Raw genomic sequence first — 15,387 nt, 5'->3', positions numbered from 1 at the left:
CCTCCTCGAGCGCTGGCATTTGCGTGGAGGAGAAAGACGATCTGTGCTGAAGAGTCCAGCAACTTAAAGGGTTGGGTGTGGATTTGAACTTGATTTCACTCTTCAGCGGGGGCTCCCAGCAGCCCGTCTGTTCGTGGGATGACAGTGTGCGCCCTTGCATTTTCCGTCTCTCTAAGCACCTCACCACCACTTGTCGCCGGAGCAGTTGGCTGTCAGAAATGATACGGTGTGTGTGACACCCGTGACACATACTTTGCTGACAAAAAGAATTTCCTTTTTTTTGATGAGAACAAAATTTCAAATGGCTTTTGGCCAGGAGCCCTCCGAACATTCTCGTGAATCTCATGAAGTCCTCTGGCAGTGTCACCCTTTACTGTGCTGCCGCTTTTCTAGCTGAAGTATCGGTAGATCGGCCACCAGGTAACACGGCAGACCCTGAGCCAAGGTCCGCCCACGTTGCCCCAAGCAGGGACTAGTCCCCGCTCTTCGGTGTTTGTATCACGTCAAGACATTTCAGTTTCTTTGTCCTCGCTGGTTTCTTGACCCCAAGGGAAAGAGTTCTGACCGTGAGCAGGGATGCTGAGCGTGACCCTTAAATAGGAACGGGTGACCAGACTCAGCGGCTCTCTGTCGTGGGCCTTCTGCTCCCGCATGTTGTCCTCTCGCCTGCTGCCTCTGCTGTGGGCGATCCTCTCTCACAGCGTCCAGGGCCTGAGTGGGCGGCGAGGAGTCTCCTCTCGGGCTGGTGCCTGTCCGCTTCTCACACGGAATGGGAATCGTGGACACGGCCTGTGCGGAGTGAGGGTATTTGTCATGCTCAGACTGGAAGCCCAGAATGAAAATGTTTTAAGAGTCGATAAAGAGCAGTGCTGTTATCTCTGAGATAAGCAGGGTAAGAGTATATAAGGTCGGTGTTTTGGCTGTAGACCATTATCGTGCCATTGATCAAGGAGAAATATGGTATTGACTCAGTAGCTTTGTGTACTTTTTTGCTGTGTGTTTCTCCAGGCTTTCTCTTCTCCTTTTAAAACATCATGATCTGGTTTCTTTTCCTTGGTTGTTTTACGACCATCTCCTCTGCGGTCCAAGAATGACAGGGTTAAGTTCAAGCAGAAAGAAGAGCTGTTGGAACCCTAGATTTCAGATGTTGGACATGTCCCTCTTTGTTCTGAGGCTGATGTAATTGATTCTTCCCCACTTAGCATGTATCTGTCCTTCTTATAACTTTGCCGGGAGACATATTTTTGAATGCTCTTGTTAGCATTTTGTAAGATTCATTCAGTTCCTTGTGATGCAGTTGGGATGTATACTTCTTCATTGTCTGCTGACGGTGTTTCCTGGGCTGCATTTTCCAAAGAGAAATACTGCAGATTCATTTTTTGCTGATGGCTGGTGGAGACACTCATCAGTAGCTGAAAGAGGAGAAATGAACAAAAAGCATAGCAGAAGTGGCGTTGCGGGAGTGTGCTGCAGACTTGGTTTTCATAATTAGAGCCTGTTGGGCACTGTCGTCTCTGTGAAATGGGCTTGAAAGACAGTTGCTCACTCCTAGCGTCCGTGGCGTCCAGACTGTGAGGGTGGCTCAGCGAAGAGGCCCAAGAAGGGAGGAGGCCAGCTCCTCATTCCTCTCCTTGAGATGCTTATGCTCCTGGGAGGGTAGGGAGAGTGGGGGGGATGCCCCGTGGTGTGGCCAGCAGGAACATATGTGCACGTTCTTAGAGACTGCAGCTGCCACGGAGCAGTCCTTAACAATGCTTCTGAACGAGGGGGTTAAATCTTCTCATTTGTTTTAAAAAGGGAAAGAAGGGACCCTAGCCATCTACATTGAGTTTGGATCCCAAGCGGGTGGGAGGTAGGAAGTGAGAGGGATTTAGCGAGCAGGATTTTCTCCCAGGCTGCTCAGCATGTGGACACACAGATCAATTTCTTATCCTGCGTTCAGCTGGACACTGGGTTAGAGACTGTTGATCACGACATCCCCTCCTGTGTCATATCATGTAACGCATTCATTTCAGCCGCTGAGCCTAAATTACTGTTTGCTTTCTTTCTGCCTTTCTTTTTTTTCCCCTCTCTGAAATGGTAAGAAGTCGTGTAAGGATGAAGTTAGTTTATCCGTGCTAATGCTTTGATTTTTCTTTTTTCTTTCTCTTTGCCACAGTAGGTAACCAGTTAGGGGCCTTGGTACATCAAAGGTAAGCAGTGGGTTATGTTTTATTATTTATTGATCATTTCTAATTGTTTATTGATCCACCATCTGTACTAGAGTGTTAGAAAGTCAGAGGTTGAGAGTGTGAAAAACCATGGGCTAGATTTCTTTTTAAGACTCAACTTTTTTTGTAGCCCTTTCCAATACGGTGTAAGCTGAAGGGATAAACTGATACTTGGTATTAAAAATCAACCATTATTGTAAAACTGAACTTAAAAGACTTCTGGGATGTTGAAGCTGCTCTTTCTGTCCACATATGTTGAATTTAAAAGTAGAGAATGTGAAAATTGTCCTCCTGATTTGATGGTTTTCCCCATGTTCTGTGAATCATTCACCTCTTTGCTTGAGAAAAGCCATGCTAAAGAAGTGTGACTTGACTGGGCTTTCCCAAGATGGAGCCTAGGTTGCTCCAGGAGTCAGGGCCCAGGATGTGGAAGCCTGGGTGCCCCCCCCCCACCGCCTAGTTAGAAGCCTCACCCCAGAACCTTGGATGGGTGCCCCTTGATTTCCCTTCCTCAGTTTCTCCCCACCACTCTCCCATCAACATTGAGGATTTAGAGAGCTGCAGAGACCTCTGGGCTTTAAAAAGGCCAGTCTGTAAGACAGGATATTTGTGGTCACAGTGCTACCCTTCTAAAAGAGCAAAATATACAGGAAACCCACAAGGCGGGGGGGGGGCGGCGTTCCCTTCCCTGAGGCTTGAGACTGCATGCTGCGTGCTCATTACTGTAACGTGTTATCCCTAACCTTCAGCCCTGGTGATACAGTTATAGCCGCTTGTATTCTCTGCCTGTTTGGGAGCTTCTAGATGTCACCGGGCACTATCCTGGTGACTTTTTTGTTGTTTCTTTATTTGCTTGTTGTTTGGTGGTGTTTTTTTTAAATGAATTGAAATACAGTCATTTCACTGAGGTTGTGTTAGCATCACATGTAACTTTCCTATAAAGCCGTAGTTCGTCAGGATTTTACTTTGCAAAACGTTCGTACTTTGTGCCTTAGAGCAGTTTCAGCCTTGGGTTTATAATAAGGCCTTGTCTTCCCGGGAGCCCAGGGAAGCTCATCTTAACTACATTTTTCCCTCAGAGAGAGTCTGCTAAAATTGTTCTGCGAGCCAAGGAGCTGCCTGAGTTTCTGAGTGGGGCTGGTGCTGAACGCCTTCTAGGAAATTCCCCAGGACTGTCTCCTGAGAGTAGCCAGCTCTGTGCTGCAAGCGCAGGTAGCGGCCTGGCGGCTCCGCGCCCAAGAGCCCGGTTACCTTTCACCACCACCAGGGGACGTCCCAGCAGGGCCCTGGGTCTCTCGTCCAGTGGGCCGTTCATGCCGGCCAAGGCCTGGCGTTAGCATTTACAGTGTAACTGCTGAGGAAGCCAGGGATTCACGTGTCCCCAGAGACGTAGAGAACCCTCACGCATGTACAGCATAAGGATGAAAGCACGGGAAGCCCGCGGGCTGCAGCGGCAGCGGTGTTCATGCTGCCGCGGCTCTAAGTGCTGCGCTTGCCCTGAGCACATGCGCTTGATCCAGCGCTTTACGTGATGTGTAAAGATCCAGCTGTGTAAGGGAGGTTTGAAAGTGCTTGCTTTTTTTTTTTTTCTTTTAAACTACTTGCATTTAGTTTTCTTTCTAAGGTAAATGTTTAGATTTAATTGCTTTCTGGGGTGTTGGGCAAATTGGATATTGTCCACAACACACTATATGGCAAAATTTGAAGAGTTGTTTGAAAGAACCAATGCAGCAGTTGTTTTTTTTTTAAAAAAAAGGCCCATAATGGATGGGGTAGCATTTAACAGAAGTCCCTTGCGGAATAAGCAAGGTAATCATTCTGTACTGGTCAGCACCAATTAGGCCTCAGCGGGACGCTGGTTCCATTTGGGACGTCTCATCCCAAGAGGCAGATAAATTAGAGGGTGGCCAGAAAGCAGTAAAAAGATGGGAAACAAGGACTGTTGACAAGTAGCTGTCTTTCTCCATCTGGGAGACCAGAATCGAAGGCTAAGCACGCCCCACGCCTCAGAGGACCTTCAGCTGTTCAGCACTGCTGAGGGTAACTTTAGGAAGAAAAGTCAGTGCTTAGTGGAGCTGATGGTTTCATGAAAGAGGTTTCTTGCTTTGACATAGGGAAAGGGAGGCTTGGGTCTTTGCAAGAAGTGACTGATCAAAGGGGTCTTCAGGGGGGCTGCCTTTGCAGATGGTTGTAGACTTGTTGGCCATGTTGGCATGATTTACTTGACACGAGTGCCAATATGGGAAGTTTGAGGAGCTGAAAATGATGGCAGAATTCTTTATTCTGTGTATTTTTCCAAAATGTTCTTTGTTGTTTTTAGGGCAGTAATAACAGAAGAATTCAAAGTGCCTGATAAAATGGTTGGATTTAGTAAGTATCCACGTTATCTGCTTTTTCCCTGATTCCTGTCCCTCGTGTTCATTGTAATCCCCTTAGCGTGTCTGTCACCTGTAGCAGAATGCTCTGCACACTGCATTCTTCAGAGCCCCAAAGCGCTGCCCCAAAGCGGGACTCCCTGCGGGAATGTTGGGCCATGGGCCCCCCGCCAACTTCAGCTGGGGTACCTTTCTTGTCTGCTGTGTTTCACGCACAAGTTCTGTGGCATGCTGGATTGTTGTGCCGTGAGCCAAGTATAAATGTTTGTTGAGTTAATGAAGTCATCTGCGGATGGTTAAATGTGGAGTAAGGGGCCTATCCTGACCCTGTTTCGTCTGTTTCAGTTATCGGCCGGGGAGGTGAGCAGATCTCGCGGATTCAAGCAGAATCTGGTTGCAAAATTCAGATTGCCTCAGGTAAGGGCTGATTTTTCATAGATCTCAGTGTGGAAGAAACCAGTCTTTATTACAAAGTTTTTCAGACGTAGTACCTCTGCCTGTTGCTTAGGAGTCTATAGGGGCTTGGTAAGTATATGCGCTGGCTGTTTTCCCTGCAGTGGAGCTGGCCTCCCAGGTGAGAACCAGAAAAACCAGAGCAGAAGCAGGTCCTGGCGAAGCTGCCCGTCTAGCCTCTGGGGAGACAGACCCTCTGCAGCTCTGGGCCCAGTGTGGTCCCTCCTGAACACCTGCTGGTCCCGGACCTCTGTTTTCTGCACCAGAATGTGATGTCAGGCAGAGTGGGGCCTGGAGGAGTGCTGCTGTGGCTCTGGGCTCACTGCTGGGGTCTGCTCACCACCCCCCTGGAGTCGGTGGTCCCTGCCCTTCATGGGAAGGGGCCGGCTGGAGGCTCTGGCTCCGTGAGCATGTGTGAAATGCAGCTTAGGACCTTCCCCAGTGGGGTCATTTTGACCACATGAGATGGAGAGACACACACTGAGGAAGAAGAGTTGTTACTGTCATTTATAATTTCATCATCTGAGTTCGACCGCTTTCCACAGCAGAGGACAGGATTTAGAGGACATTTGACGACAGAAATGTTTGTCATTTTAAAAGATACCTCTATAGTGTCTCGAAGGCAGTTGCTGCTGTTGGCCATTTGTCTTTCATTTTTTTGAACATGAATTTTCAGAGGCAGGTTTTTGTTGTTGTTGGTTTATTTTTAATTGGAGGATAACTGCTTCACAATGTTGTATTGGTTTCTGCCATACATCACCATGAATCAGCCATAGGGATACATATGTCCCCTCCCCCTTGAACCTCTCTCCCGAGGCAGTTTTCTTTTCTAGGAACAGAATAAGGGTCCTGTGTGGTGTTGGAAAGTAAGGTTTTTTTCCCTCTCGTCAAATGGCCCAGAGCCAATTCCACATGGATGTCACTGTTCCCTTGGAATATTTGTGCGGTTACTGGTAATAGCTCTGACGTGCATACCATTAAACTCCACACTAGTGTGCCTCAGAGCTGCCGGCAGGTACCCTTTAAACTTCACTGCAGGTGGACAAACTGAGGAGTAGTGGGTTAAGTGACTCTGGCACTTACTAGCACACTCGTGGGTCAGGTACGCAGCTGAGCCTGGTAATTAGGACCAACGCAGAGCCCACGGCTGCATCCTTCCCACTGCCCCCTGCAGGACTTGTTTTTATTTGGAGAATCCAGGCTGGAGCTCCCAGCTTCATATTCTCTCTGCAAGCGGGAGCAGACTGTTTTTCTGGGAGCCGGGGCTTCTGTGGGGCTGGTGTAGAAACCAGCCCGAGAGAGACAGTCTATACACAGAGGCGAAGGCGCACGGTTGCCTGATGCCCACCAACACACCTCGTCTTCTTGATTCTTCTTGTAGAGAGTTCTGGGATTCCAGAGAGGCCCTGTGTACTTACCGGAACCCCAGAAAGTATTGAGTAAGTTTATTTTATTTACTTTCTCCTTTTCACTCTTCTTCCTCCTTCCCCAGCCGGGGAGAAATGGAAGGGCAGAATTGTTACTGAATGCTGTCGATCTTTGCCGCAGTCTGGCCACGAAAGGCAGATGCTTCCTTAGAGAGGGATCTGGGAGGTTGCCACGCCAGGGTAGTCGTTCTGTTACCCTAAACACAGAAGGTATCACCTATTTTTTTCCAAACCCTACAGAATTTCTCACAGCTGTCATAACACCTACTTCCTAAAGCAGGTCCTCCAGAGTGTCCGTTCACCCTGCCTGAATGCTCTCATTAACTCACTTCTTTGTTAATAACCTCCTTTACCTGAGCAGGTTTGGATCAGTTAAGCCTCTCTCACATCAGGTCTCTTGCCTGGGGCTGGTCCCATCGCCCTTCTGATATCTGTGAACCCAGTGAGTCTACTCTTGGTGGCCGTTGCCCCGCTCAGAGGGCCCTGTGAACCAACCAGAGGGTGTTTTGCCTCCTGGGGCCCTTAGAGCAGCCTTGGGACAGGCCTTGCTCTCATACACACATGCCCAGAGACCTGTACCAGATGCGGGCCTCCTAAGTCCCAGAACCTCCTGGGAAGAAGGAGGTGCTCACCCTGAGTCTGCTCCGTCTCCTCTTCCCGTCTCCCGAGCAGCGTCGCGTCTGGGGACAGGGGTGCCGAGATTATGTCTGGCTCAGTAGGTAGGGCTGTTATATTGTTTCCCTTTCTCAGGGAGTCTAGATGAGTTTAAATTCTCTTGTTCTGCTGTAACATTGCAAGCAGTGAACCAGAATAAACACCACTGGCAGGTGTGCATTAGAGGGCAAGCAGGATGCTTTCGCTGGAGTCAAGGCATTTTTCTTCCAACGCAGGTTAATCTAGTACACAGGCAAAATATTAAAAAGCTGCTGTAACTGAGAAGATGCACACGGCTGACTCTACACAAAGGCTCAGGACTACAACAGGCAACATCCATTTCCTGCCGTTCACCTTCTTCCTCCTCTTCTAAACATTCCTGCTTCCTGTTCTGCCCAAGCAGTCGAGGCAGCAGGGTTATAACTTGAATAGAAAACCTTTTTTTTTTTTTTTGCTTCAATGCGCAGTACAGCCAGCCTGTTCAGTAGCTATTAAAGGAACCACAAAATAGATCGTACCTGGTGATTCAAAGAACAAATACTGCAAATAACAGCCAGGGGAGATTCTGGTGCAGAAAAGGAAATTGGCCTGACACAGGACCTCAGTAGGCTGGGCTGTACTATTTCACCATTACAGTTTCCCTCCCCCTCCCCCGCCCATCGCCCCCGCTGTCTCCAGGTACATCAGCATAACATTCCAGGGGAATGCAGGCTTTTGACCATCCGAAAAGCACCAAGCAGGTGTACGTGGCCCTGCAGTTGAACCAGGGCCCTGCCTCCTTTTCTTCCCCACCCTTGAAACTGAGCTAGTGACTCTTAGCCCTAGCTGAAAAGTCACCCAAGCAGTCTGGTTGGTTATGGAGAAGAAATTCGGAGTTTGAGGGTTCAGATGACGACTACTAACCCTTGCTTTCTTTCTTTCATCCCGTCTTTCTCCTTGCTTTCTCTTCTGCCCTTATTTAACCACCGTCCGTTGAGCGTGTGCTCTGTGAGGAGGGTTGTGCTGGACTGGGGCGCAGAGAGACGCAGGGGGATCAAAGGTAGGCTCTGCCACCGAGGCTGCTGACGTTTGCATAGGAGACAGGCGTGTGTGTGGCATGCACACGAGACACAAGGGCAAGGGCAGACGTGGAGGGGCTGTGGTGGGACGTTGCTCTTGTGGTGTGTGTTGCTTTCAACTTCTAGCCCGGTAGCGTGGCGGATGGCAGAGACCTCCCGGGTAGTGGGGGCAACAGCTGGAGCAGGCTGGAGGGCAGCCTTGACCCCTTCTTGTGTTTCCCCGGTGCCGTTTGTCCCTTCCCGGGCGCCCAGAGCGTTCACTTAACCACCAGTTCTCTTGTTGTTCTTCTCCCTCCCAAAGACAAGCCAAACGGCTCCTGGGGCAGATCGTGGACCGCTGTCGGAACGGACCCGGCTTTCACAATGACGTTGACGGCAACAGCACGGTCCAGGAGATTCCCATCCCAGCGTCGAAAGTGGGTCTGGTCATCGGCAAAGGCGGGGAGACGATAAAGCAGTTGCAGGTGCGTGACCCCCGGCCAGCAGCACTTCAGCAGGCCTTCACTTCCTTCATCTTCCCAGCTCGGGGGGTTTGGTCATGGCGCTGGCTGTGCACCACGGTGCTGGGCTCCCCCCGAAACCTCTGCCCAAGGGCTCCCACACTTCTGAACATTTACTGTGGCCAGGCTTGATGCCAGCTGTGACACCAAGGCCTGGGGTCCCCCTGAACGGGCAGCACCCGCTGTGGCAGTGAAGCCCTGTAGAGACTCTCAGATGAAGATCCTGTGTCCAGAGCTAGCAGCACTCCTGCTCATTAGCTGCCAGGCCATAGGTGCAGTCGTGCACTTTTCTAAGGCTCAGGCTCCTCGTCTGTAAGAGCAGGGAGGCACTGGCCTCACTGCTGTCATGAACTAAAGTAATGCCTGTTATCTTTATTTATGTGAGACCCCGAGCGAGGTGCCCACTACTGTGTAAATGCTTCATGAACTACTCTGAGCTCCAGATTCCCTCATCTGAGACATGTGGGGCCAGGTGTGCTTTAGGATTTAACGCCCCCAGCAAGTTCCGGGGCTGCACCGCGTAATCAGATGGAGATTTCCCTGGCTAAGGATAGTAATAGTCACAGTCACTGAGAGGGGGACTAGAAGGATGCTTCCGTGAGTTTGAGTTAGTTTTGGTGCCAGATTTCATTAGGAACAAGCTCTTATTTCAGGGCTCAGGGCCTTTGAAGTTGCAGGTCAGGGTTGTGGCCTGTGTGCTGTCGCAGAGCCCAGTCCTCGGAACCAGAAGGCTTGCTGCTGAGGACCTGTGTGCCCCCACAGGAGCGGACTGGCGTGAAGATGGTCATGATCCAGGACGGCCCATTGCCCACGGGAGCAGACAAGCCCCTTCGCATCACCGGAGACCCGTTTAAAGTTCAGGTAGGAGAGAAACCGTGGGTCAGGCAGGTCCCGGGTGTGGTGGCATCACTTGGTGGTATACTTGTTATGTTTTTATGTCATTTGGGAAATCATAAGCGGGGTGGTCCTTGATTTAAGGTAAGCTATCTTCTCACTCCAAGTTTGAGGGTGAAAAGAACTGGATCATGCTACCCAGTACCAGGGCTGCTGGCCACATGCGGCTGTTGGAATAGTTCAAATTAAATAAAAAGCGAGTCCTTTATACACAGGCCATGTTTCAAGTGCTCAGAGCCAGCCAGTCCATGGAGGCTGCGGCAGGGGCAACGCATACAGAGAGCTTGTCCATAGCACAGACAATTTTGTTGGCTGATGCAACTCTGATCCGATGCAGTTTCTGATGCTGACCTGTGATCAGCTCAGATGCAGGCTCCGTGTGGCTTTTGTTTGTTCTCTGGACCCATTTCGACAAGACAGGTGGCTGAGGTGGGAGGTGACTAAAAAGATGCCCGGACCACGGAAGGCACGTGCGTGCCGTCATCGCAGGCACCCCATGTGCCTCCGAGGACCGCCCCCAGTGCCGAAAGCGGGCAGGGGCTCAGGTCTCAGTCACCCAGGGGCTCCGCCCTCCAGCTCTGTGACTGTTGGCAGGAGTGGGCATGGGAGCGTGTCTGTCCCCGTGAGACACGAACGCTCATTTTTCTGCCGGCCTTTGCTGCATTTTGAATCTCTCCAGAGCGACACGCCTTGGAGCCAGCCTGGCAGCAACAGCTGTCCTCTGTAGGGGATCTGGGGCTGTGAGCCGGGCGAGGCTACCAGTCTCTGACAAAAGATTTCCCCTAGTTCTTAACACTGCCGTTCAGCTGAGCTCAGGTGATGGTCCCTAGTAGATATCATCTGATAACTTTTTTCTGGTCAGGGTCTTCATATAAAACAATGATTTGAAAACAGGATTGAGGGCAGGTGATTACGGTGGCTGCTCTGCTTAAGTTCCGGTCAGCAACGCAGCCCTTCACGCCCGCCCTTCACTCAGCCCCGTCAGGTCCCCCAGAGTTTCCAGCCTCTTTAAATGTAGAAAGACTGTACCTAACCCTCCCGCACTTGGCTCATCCAGTCCAGCCTGTGGCCTCCACTGCTGTGTGTCATAGAGCTCTTTGGATGGAGGGAAGAACTGGCTGGACAGCAGAAAAGCCACCTCCCAGAATACTTCCACTCTTTCCTTCACTAGTGGAACATTTGGCTTTTGTAGGAAAGGTACCTGGGCAGAGAGCTTATTTCATTGATATTTCATGAATTTGCAAGAAAATTATTAGAAAGGAAAGTTTTTAGTATTTTTAATTTTGAAACTTTATTTTTTTTATTTGGGAGAAACTGTCTGCTGTATTTAGGGTAAACTATTCTTTGGGTTTTTTTTTTTTAATTTTCCGAATTTTTTATTATGAAAAACTGCAAATATAAAAGTTGAAAAGATAGTGTAGTGAACATCTGAATACCCTCAACCTGCTTATACCATTTGTGTGTGTGTGTGTGTGTGTGTGTATATATATATATTTTTTATTTTTTTGCTTTACCATTTGTGAGTAAATGGCAGGTACCACGTGACTTTTCTGGGCTTCCCAGGTGGGTCAGTGGTAAAGAACCCCCCCACCAATGCACAAGATGAGGGTTCAACCCCTGGGTTGGGAAGATCCTCTGGAGAAGAAAGATGGCACCCCAGTTCGAATATTCTTGCGTAAAAAATTCCATGGAGAGAGGAGCCTGGCAGGCTATAAGTACGTGGGGTTGCCAAGAGTCAGATGCAACTGAGTACACGCATATGACATTTTACCTCTAAATCCTGCAGTATGTATCTCCTAAGAATAAAGCCCCCTTTTTTATTAGAAAGCAGCCTAGGAAAATAGTAGTAATACCATAACATCATCTTACAGTCAGTCCGTATTTCAGTTTCTCCAAATGTCCTCGGACATTGCTGTTCTGGTTTTTCTTGTTGTTCGATTTGATTTTTCCAGAACTCTGACCCTTTCTGGGTTCCCACAAGACCTTGACTTGTTACATGTGGTTGCTCCTTCACCCCGGCTCCTCTGGAACTGGTGCTGGCCCGGGCGGGATGGACTGACTCAGGGACCTCCGGAGGGAGAGGACCCTGGATGTGCCTTAGAGATGGTCAGGTGTGGGGCGTGGGCTTGCCAGTTGGGAGGAGACACTTGAGCTCTGCGAGCCGGCAGGTATTTGTAGGCTCCCGGGCTGACTTCTTCCCTTGACCTCCCCGGAGCTTCTCTGCTGAGAAAGCTACCCCACAGTCAGAGCTCTCAGATACCCCCTCTGCCTGCCAGAAAGAGATGGCACACTGGAAGTATAGTGGGACGACCGTAATCGAATTCTGACCCAGCCCAAGTGTGCTGACCCCCGTGCGGCTTTAGCAGACAGTGAACCCCTGTCTGTGGACACTTGAGATTTGATATACACGCCATGCTGCTCGCCAGCAGCCTGCCCCTGTCCCAGGTAACAATAATAGTCATACAACACAGTGAGCTCTCCCACAGCTGAGCACCTTCTGAGGCTTTGAGCCCAACATAAGAGGGTTTAATCTTTCACCTGGTGTCATGTGTTTTTTCAGGGCTGTTTTCCTTAATGCCTTTTATCTGTATTTATGCAGCAAGCGAGAGAAATGGTCTTAGAAATCATCCGAGAGAAAGACCAAGCTGACTTTCGAGGTGTGCGCAGTGATTTCAGCTCTCGAATGGGAGGAGGCAGTATAGAGGTATGCTCGAGTTACAGGTTAGTAGGCAAGCTTAAGGTTGAAGGCCACGTTCTATTAGCATTCAACCTTGAGCAAGTTACTTAACGCCTATTTCATCTGCAATACCCGATAAGTATGCTTGCTTCCCTGGGGGTGTATGGAACGAGTGTCAGCTGTAGTGAGGGGTGTCAGCTGTAGTGAGGGCTGCCAGCTGCGTGCGTTTCAGGGACTGGGGTCTTTCCCCTGGCTTGGGGTTGTGCTTCAAGGCTTACCCCACTGCCCAGATGAAGACCCAAGTTCAGGTTTTCGCGGTGCCCTGTGTTGTGATTGTATCTAACCCCTAAGCCTATTTTACTGATGAGGTGGAATGGGGTTGTAATATATCCTTGATGTTGCTACAGCGTGAGTGGATCTTGCAAACATGATGCTTGATAAACTCAGCCCAAATGCAGAAGGTCAGACATCATATGGTTCCACCTACATGAAGCGTTAGACTAGGTAGAGAGACAGAAAATAGAATAGAGGTTACCAGGGCAGTGTGGTTTCACAGATACCGACTGCTTATTGGAGTGATGAGAAGGTTTGGGGCATATGCGTCAGCGATGGTTACACAGCACTGTGATGGTATTTAATGCCGTTGAAATGTCATGTTTACAGTGGTTAGAGTGATAAGTACTATGTTACATGTATTTTACCACAGAAGAGTGAAGGACCATGTACCAACGTGTATGGTACATTTATGCTTATTTCATAGAATTTGGAAGATAAATCTTAAATATTTTTAAAACTCTTTATCAGGTTTATTCTTGCCTTACTTCATTTTTGTAACTATGTTTGATCAAGTCTTATACCTGCAAGATGCATTTAATGGACAGGAATACAGTCATCAACCACAACATTTTCCCTAAGAGGAAAAAAATAGGCTTTATGTGTCATTTCCAGGAATGTGTTGTAATAAAAGTCATTGTATGTATACACACTTACACCAGACTTGCAGAAAAGACAGGTTTGCAGGGAAATGCTGATGAGGTTTTATTTCTCTGTGCTCAGGTGTCTGTGCCTAGGTTTGCTGTCGGGATTGTAATAGGAAGAAACGGGGAAATGATCAAAAAGATCCAGAACGATGCCGGTGTGAGAATTCAGTTCAAACCAGGTTGGTTTTGATGATTCTCGAAATCTTCAGCATTATGAAGAAGTAAAGAACACCTCACAAAACAAGGTCTTTGTTTTGTTAGCCCACTGTGTGCTCTTTACTCTCTCTCTCACCTTTTCTCTCTTTAGCAACATTCTGTTACCAGATTTCCAGTCCAGTTTCTCCTCCAGCCCTCATTTCTTTCTGTGGATTTGCTGGCAGGGTCATGCTTCATGTATCAGAACACACTAGCCCAGGAGTGTCCAGGCCTTTTTCTTTTTTTTCTTTAGATCAGTAAAAGTTAAGGGAGTAGGGTTCAATATTAGCATTTCCAGCTTTTAATTTGCTAATAAAGATTTAAGAGCAAACACCTTATTTTTTATTTCGTAAAATTAAAGATAAAACCATTAAAAAAAAAATCTTGTCCTTCCCTGGTGGTCTAGTGGTTAAGGCTCTGTGCAGGAGGTCCCAGGTTGTATCCCTGGTCAGGGAGCTAAGATCACACAAAGCACCGTGGCGTGGCCAAAAAAAAAAAATCTTAAGGACAGTTCTTTAAGTGTTACAAATTTACTTTTATGAGCAAAATTATCTACAGTGTCTTTATTTTCCTCATCTCTCTGAAAACGGGAAAACATGATAGACATACTTAGAAAATATGGCCATAGCTCAGGTCTGTTTTCAAGTTTAGTTTCTGTAATTTTTTTTTTAACATTTATGTATCTGGCTACGCTGTGTCTTAGTTGCGGCATGTGAGATCTAGTTCCCTGACCAGGGATCCGACCTGGGCCCTCTGCACGGGGGGCGCGGAGCCCTGACCACCGGACCACCAGGGAAGTTCTGTGATACCTCTTTTAAACGGCTGTAATTGCGTAATGAGGTTTGACAGAGATCGTGCAGAAAGATGTAGCCATGCATGTTTCCCTGCCTAAAATGTGTCCTGAATGTAGAGATGTGTTCTTATTACACCTTCAGTGGTGGTAGGAACACTGACTGCAAATCAGATTGATGTTTGTTTCCTCCTGAAGCGGGGCTTTTCCTAATCCCATCTCTCCCATCTTGTTCCGCAGATGACGGTATTAGTCCGGAGAGAGCTGCACAGGTGATGGGGCCCCCGGATCGATGCCAGCACGCAGCACATGTCATCAGCGAGCTTATTCTCACAGCACAGGTGGGTCCGCCTCTCCAGAGTTCTCGTGTCTCACCCTGGAGAAGCACCCTGGAGCAGTCACCTCCTCTCAAGTCCCATTTCTAAAAACCAGTACTCTCATCAGTTACCTCCCTCCAAGATTACAGCCAGCAGCTTCTCTCCGTCTGTCTTTTAACTGCCTTCATTTTATTGTTTCCCTGCCAGTTTATTATTATTCTGCCTTTTTATTATTGCAGAATCTAGATTGTCTTCACAAAAGTAAGTTCCTGACTATTTAAGCCACTTGGAGGAGTCACAGTGCAGCCAGCCGGGTTTCGAACAGTCGGGCACACCTATTATAAAACAAGTCAAGTCTGCTCTTAGCAGGCATTTCGTGATCGGCCAGAATTTTAGAGCTGTCTTCAGGCCCCAGAGTCCGTGCTCACGTTCACATTTCTCTGGAATGAGAGCGGGCTCATGTGACACCTTCCCCCGCTGTGTAGCCCGTACTCCCCATTGCTCTGGGGAGCTACTGTAGCTACTGGTCGGCTGTCATGTCACGTCTCCTAGGTTTGTAGGAAAAGTCAGAGCAGAAGGAGCTGAAGAAAGAAGCAAAAGGTTAGAAGCCATCATCCCAGCTCTACCATCTTTCATGTGCCCTTTGGCAACCTAGCCATTGAGCCCCTCTGGGCATAGTTTTCTCAGCAGTAAGCCAGGGAGGTTGTTTGTACCTGGTGGTACACCCCACATGATCCCCTGAATCATCTGGGGGTGTACCTGTTGAGGTTACAGATCCATGGACCACCACCTTCCCCACCCCCCCGCCCCAGATTCCTGAATCAGAATATCCAGGAGTGGCTTGGGCTTTGTCCATA

The 15,387-nt window shown here is 48.7% G+C and overlaps 1 protein-coding gene across 1 annotated transcript in view; it reads left to right on the top strand.

Annotated features, from left to right (window-relative positions):
- The window catches only part of FUBP3 (far upstream element binding protein 3), a 47,423-nt gene that overhangs the window by 18,787 nt on the left and 13,249 nt on the right, over window positions 1-15,387 (top strand). Inside the window, exons 3-11 of the mRNA XM_068989997.1 lie at window positions 2,159-2,192; window positions 4,531-4,580; window positions 4,931-5,002; window positions 6,420-6,477; window positions 8,479-8,641; window positions 9,440-9,538; window positions 12,171-12,275; window positions 13,305-13,407; window positions 14,454-14,554. Coding sequence (XP_068846098.1) covers window positions 2,159-2,192; window positions 4,531-4,580; window positions 4,931-5,002; window positions 6,420-6,477; window positions 8,479-8,641; window positions 9,440-9,538; window positions 12,171-12,275; window positions 13,305-13,407; window positions 14,454-14,554 — 785 coding nt within the window. The remainder of the gene's footprint in view (window positions 1-2,158; window positions 2,193-4,530; window positions 4,581-4,930; window positions 5,003-6,419; window positions 6,478-8,478; window positions 8,642-9,439; window positions 9,539-12,170; window positions 12,276-13,304; window positions 13,408-14,453; window positions 14,555-15,387) is intronic.

The sequence above is a fragment of the Capricornis sumatraensis genome, chromosome 1 (assembly GCF_032405125.1).
Source record: "Capricornis sumatraensis isolate serow.1 chromosome 1, serow.2, whole genome shotgun sequence".
Classification (NCBI taxonomy): Eukaryota; Metazoa; Chordata; class Mammalia; order Artiodactyla; family Bovidae; genus Capricornis; species Capricornis sumatraensis.
The sequence above is the reverse complement of the archived record's forward strand: the minus strand, read 5'-3'. Positions and strand labels throughout refer to the sequence as shown.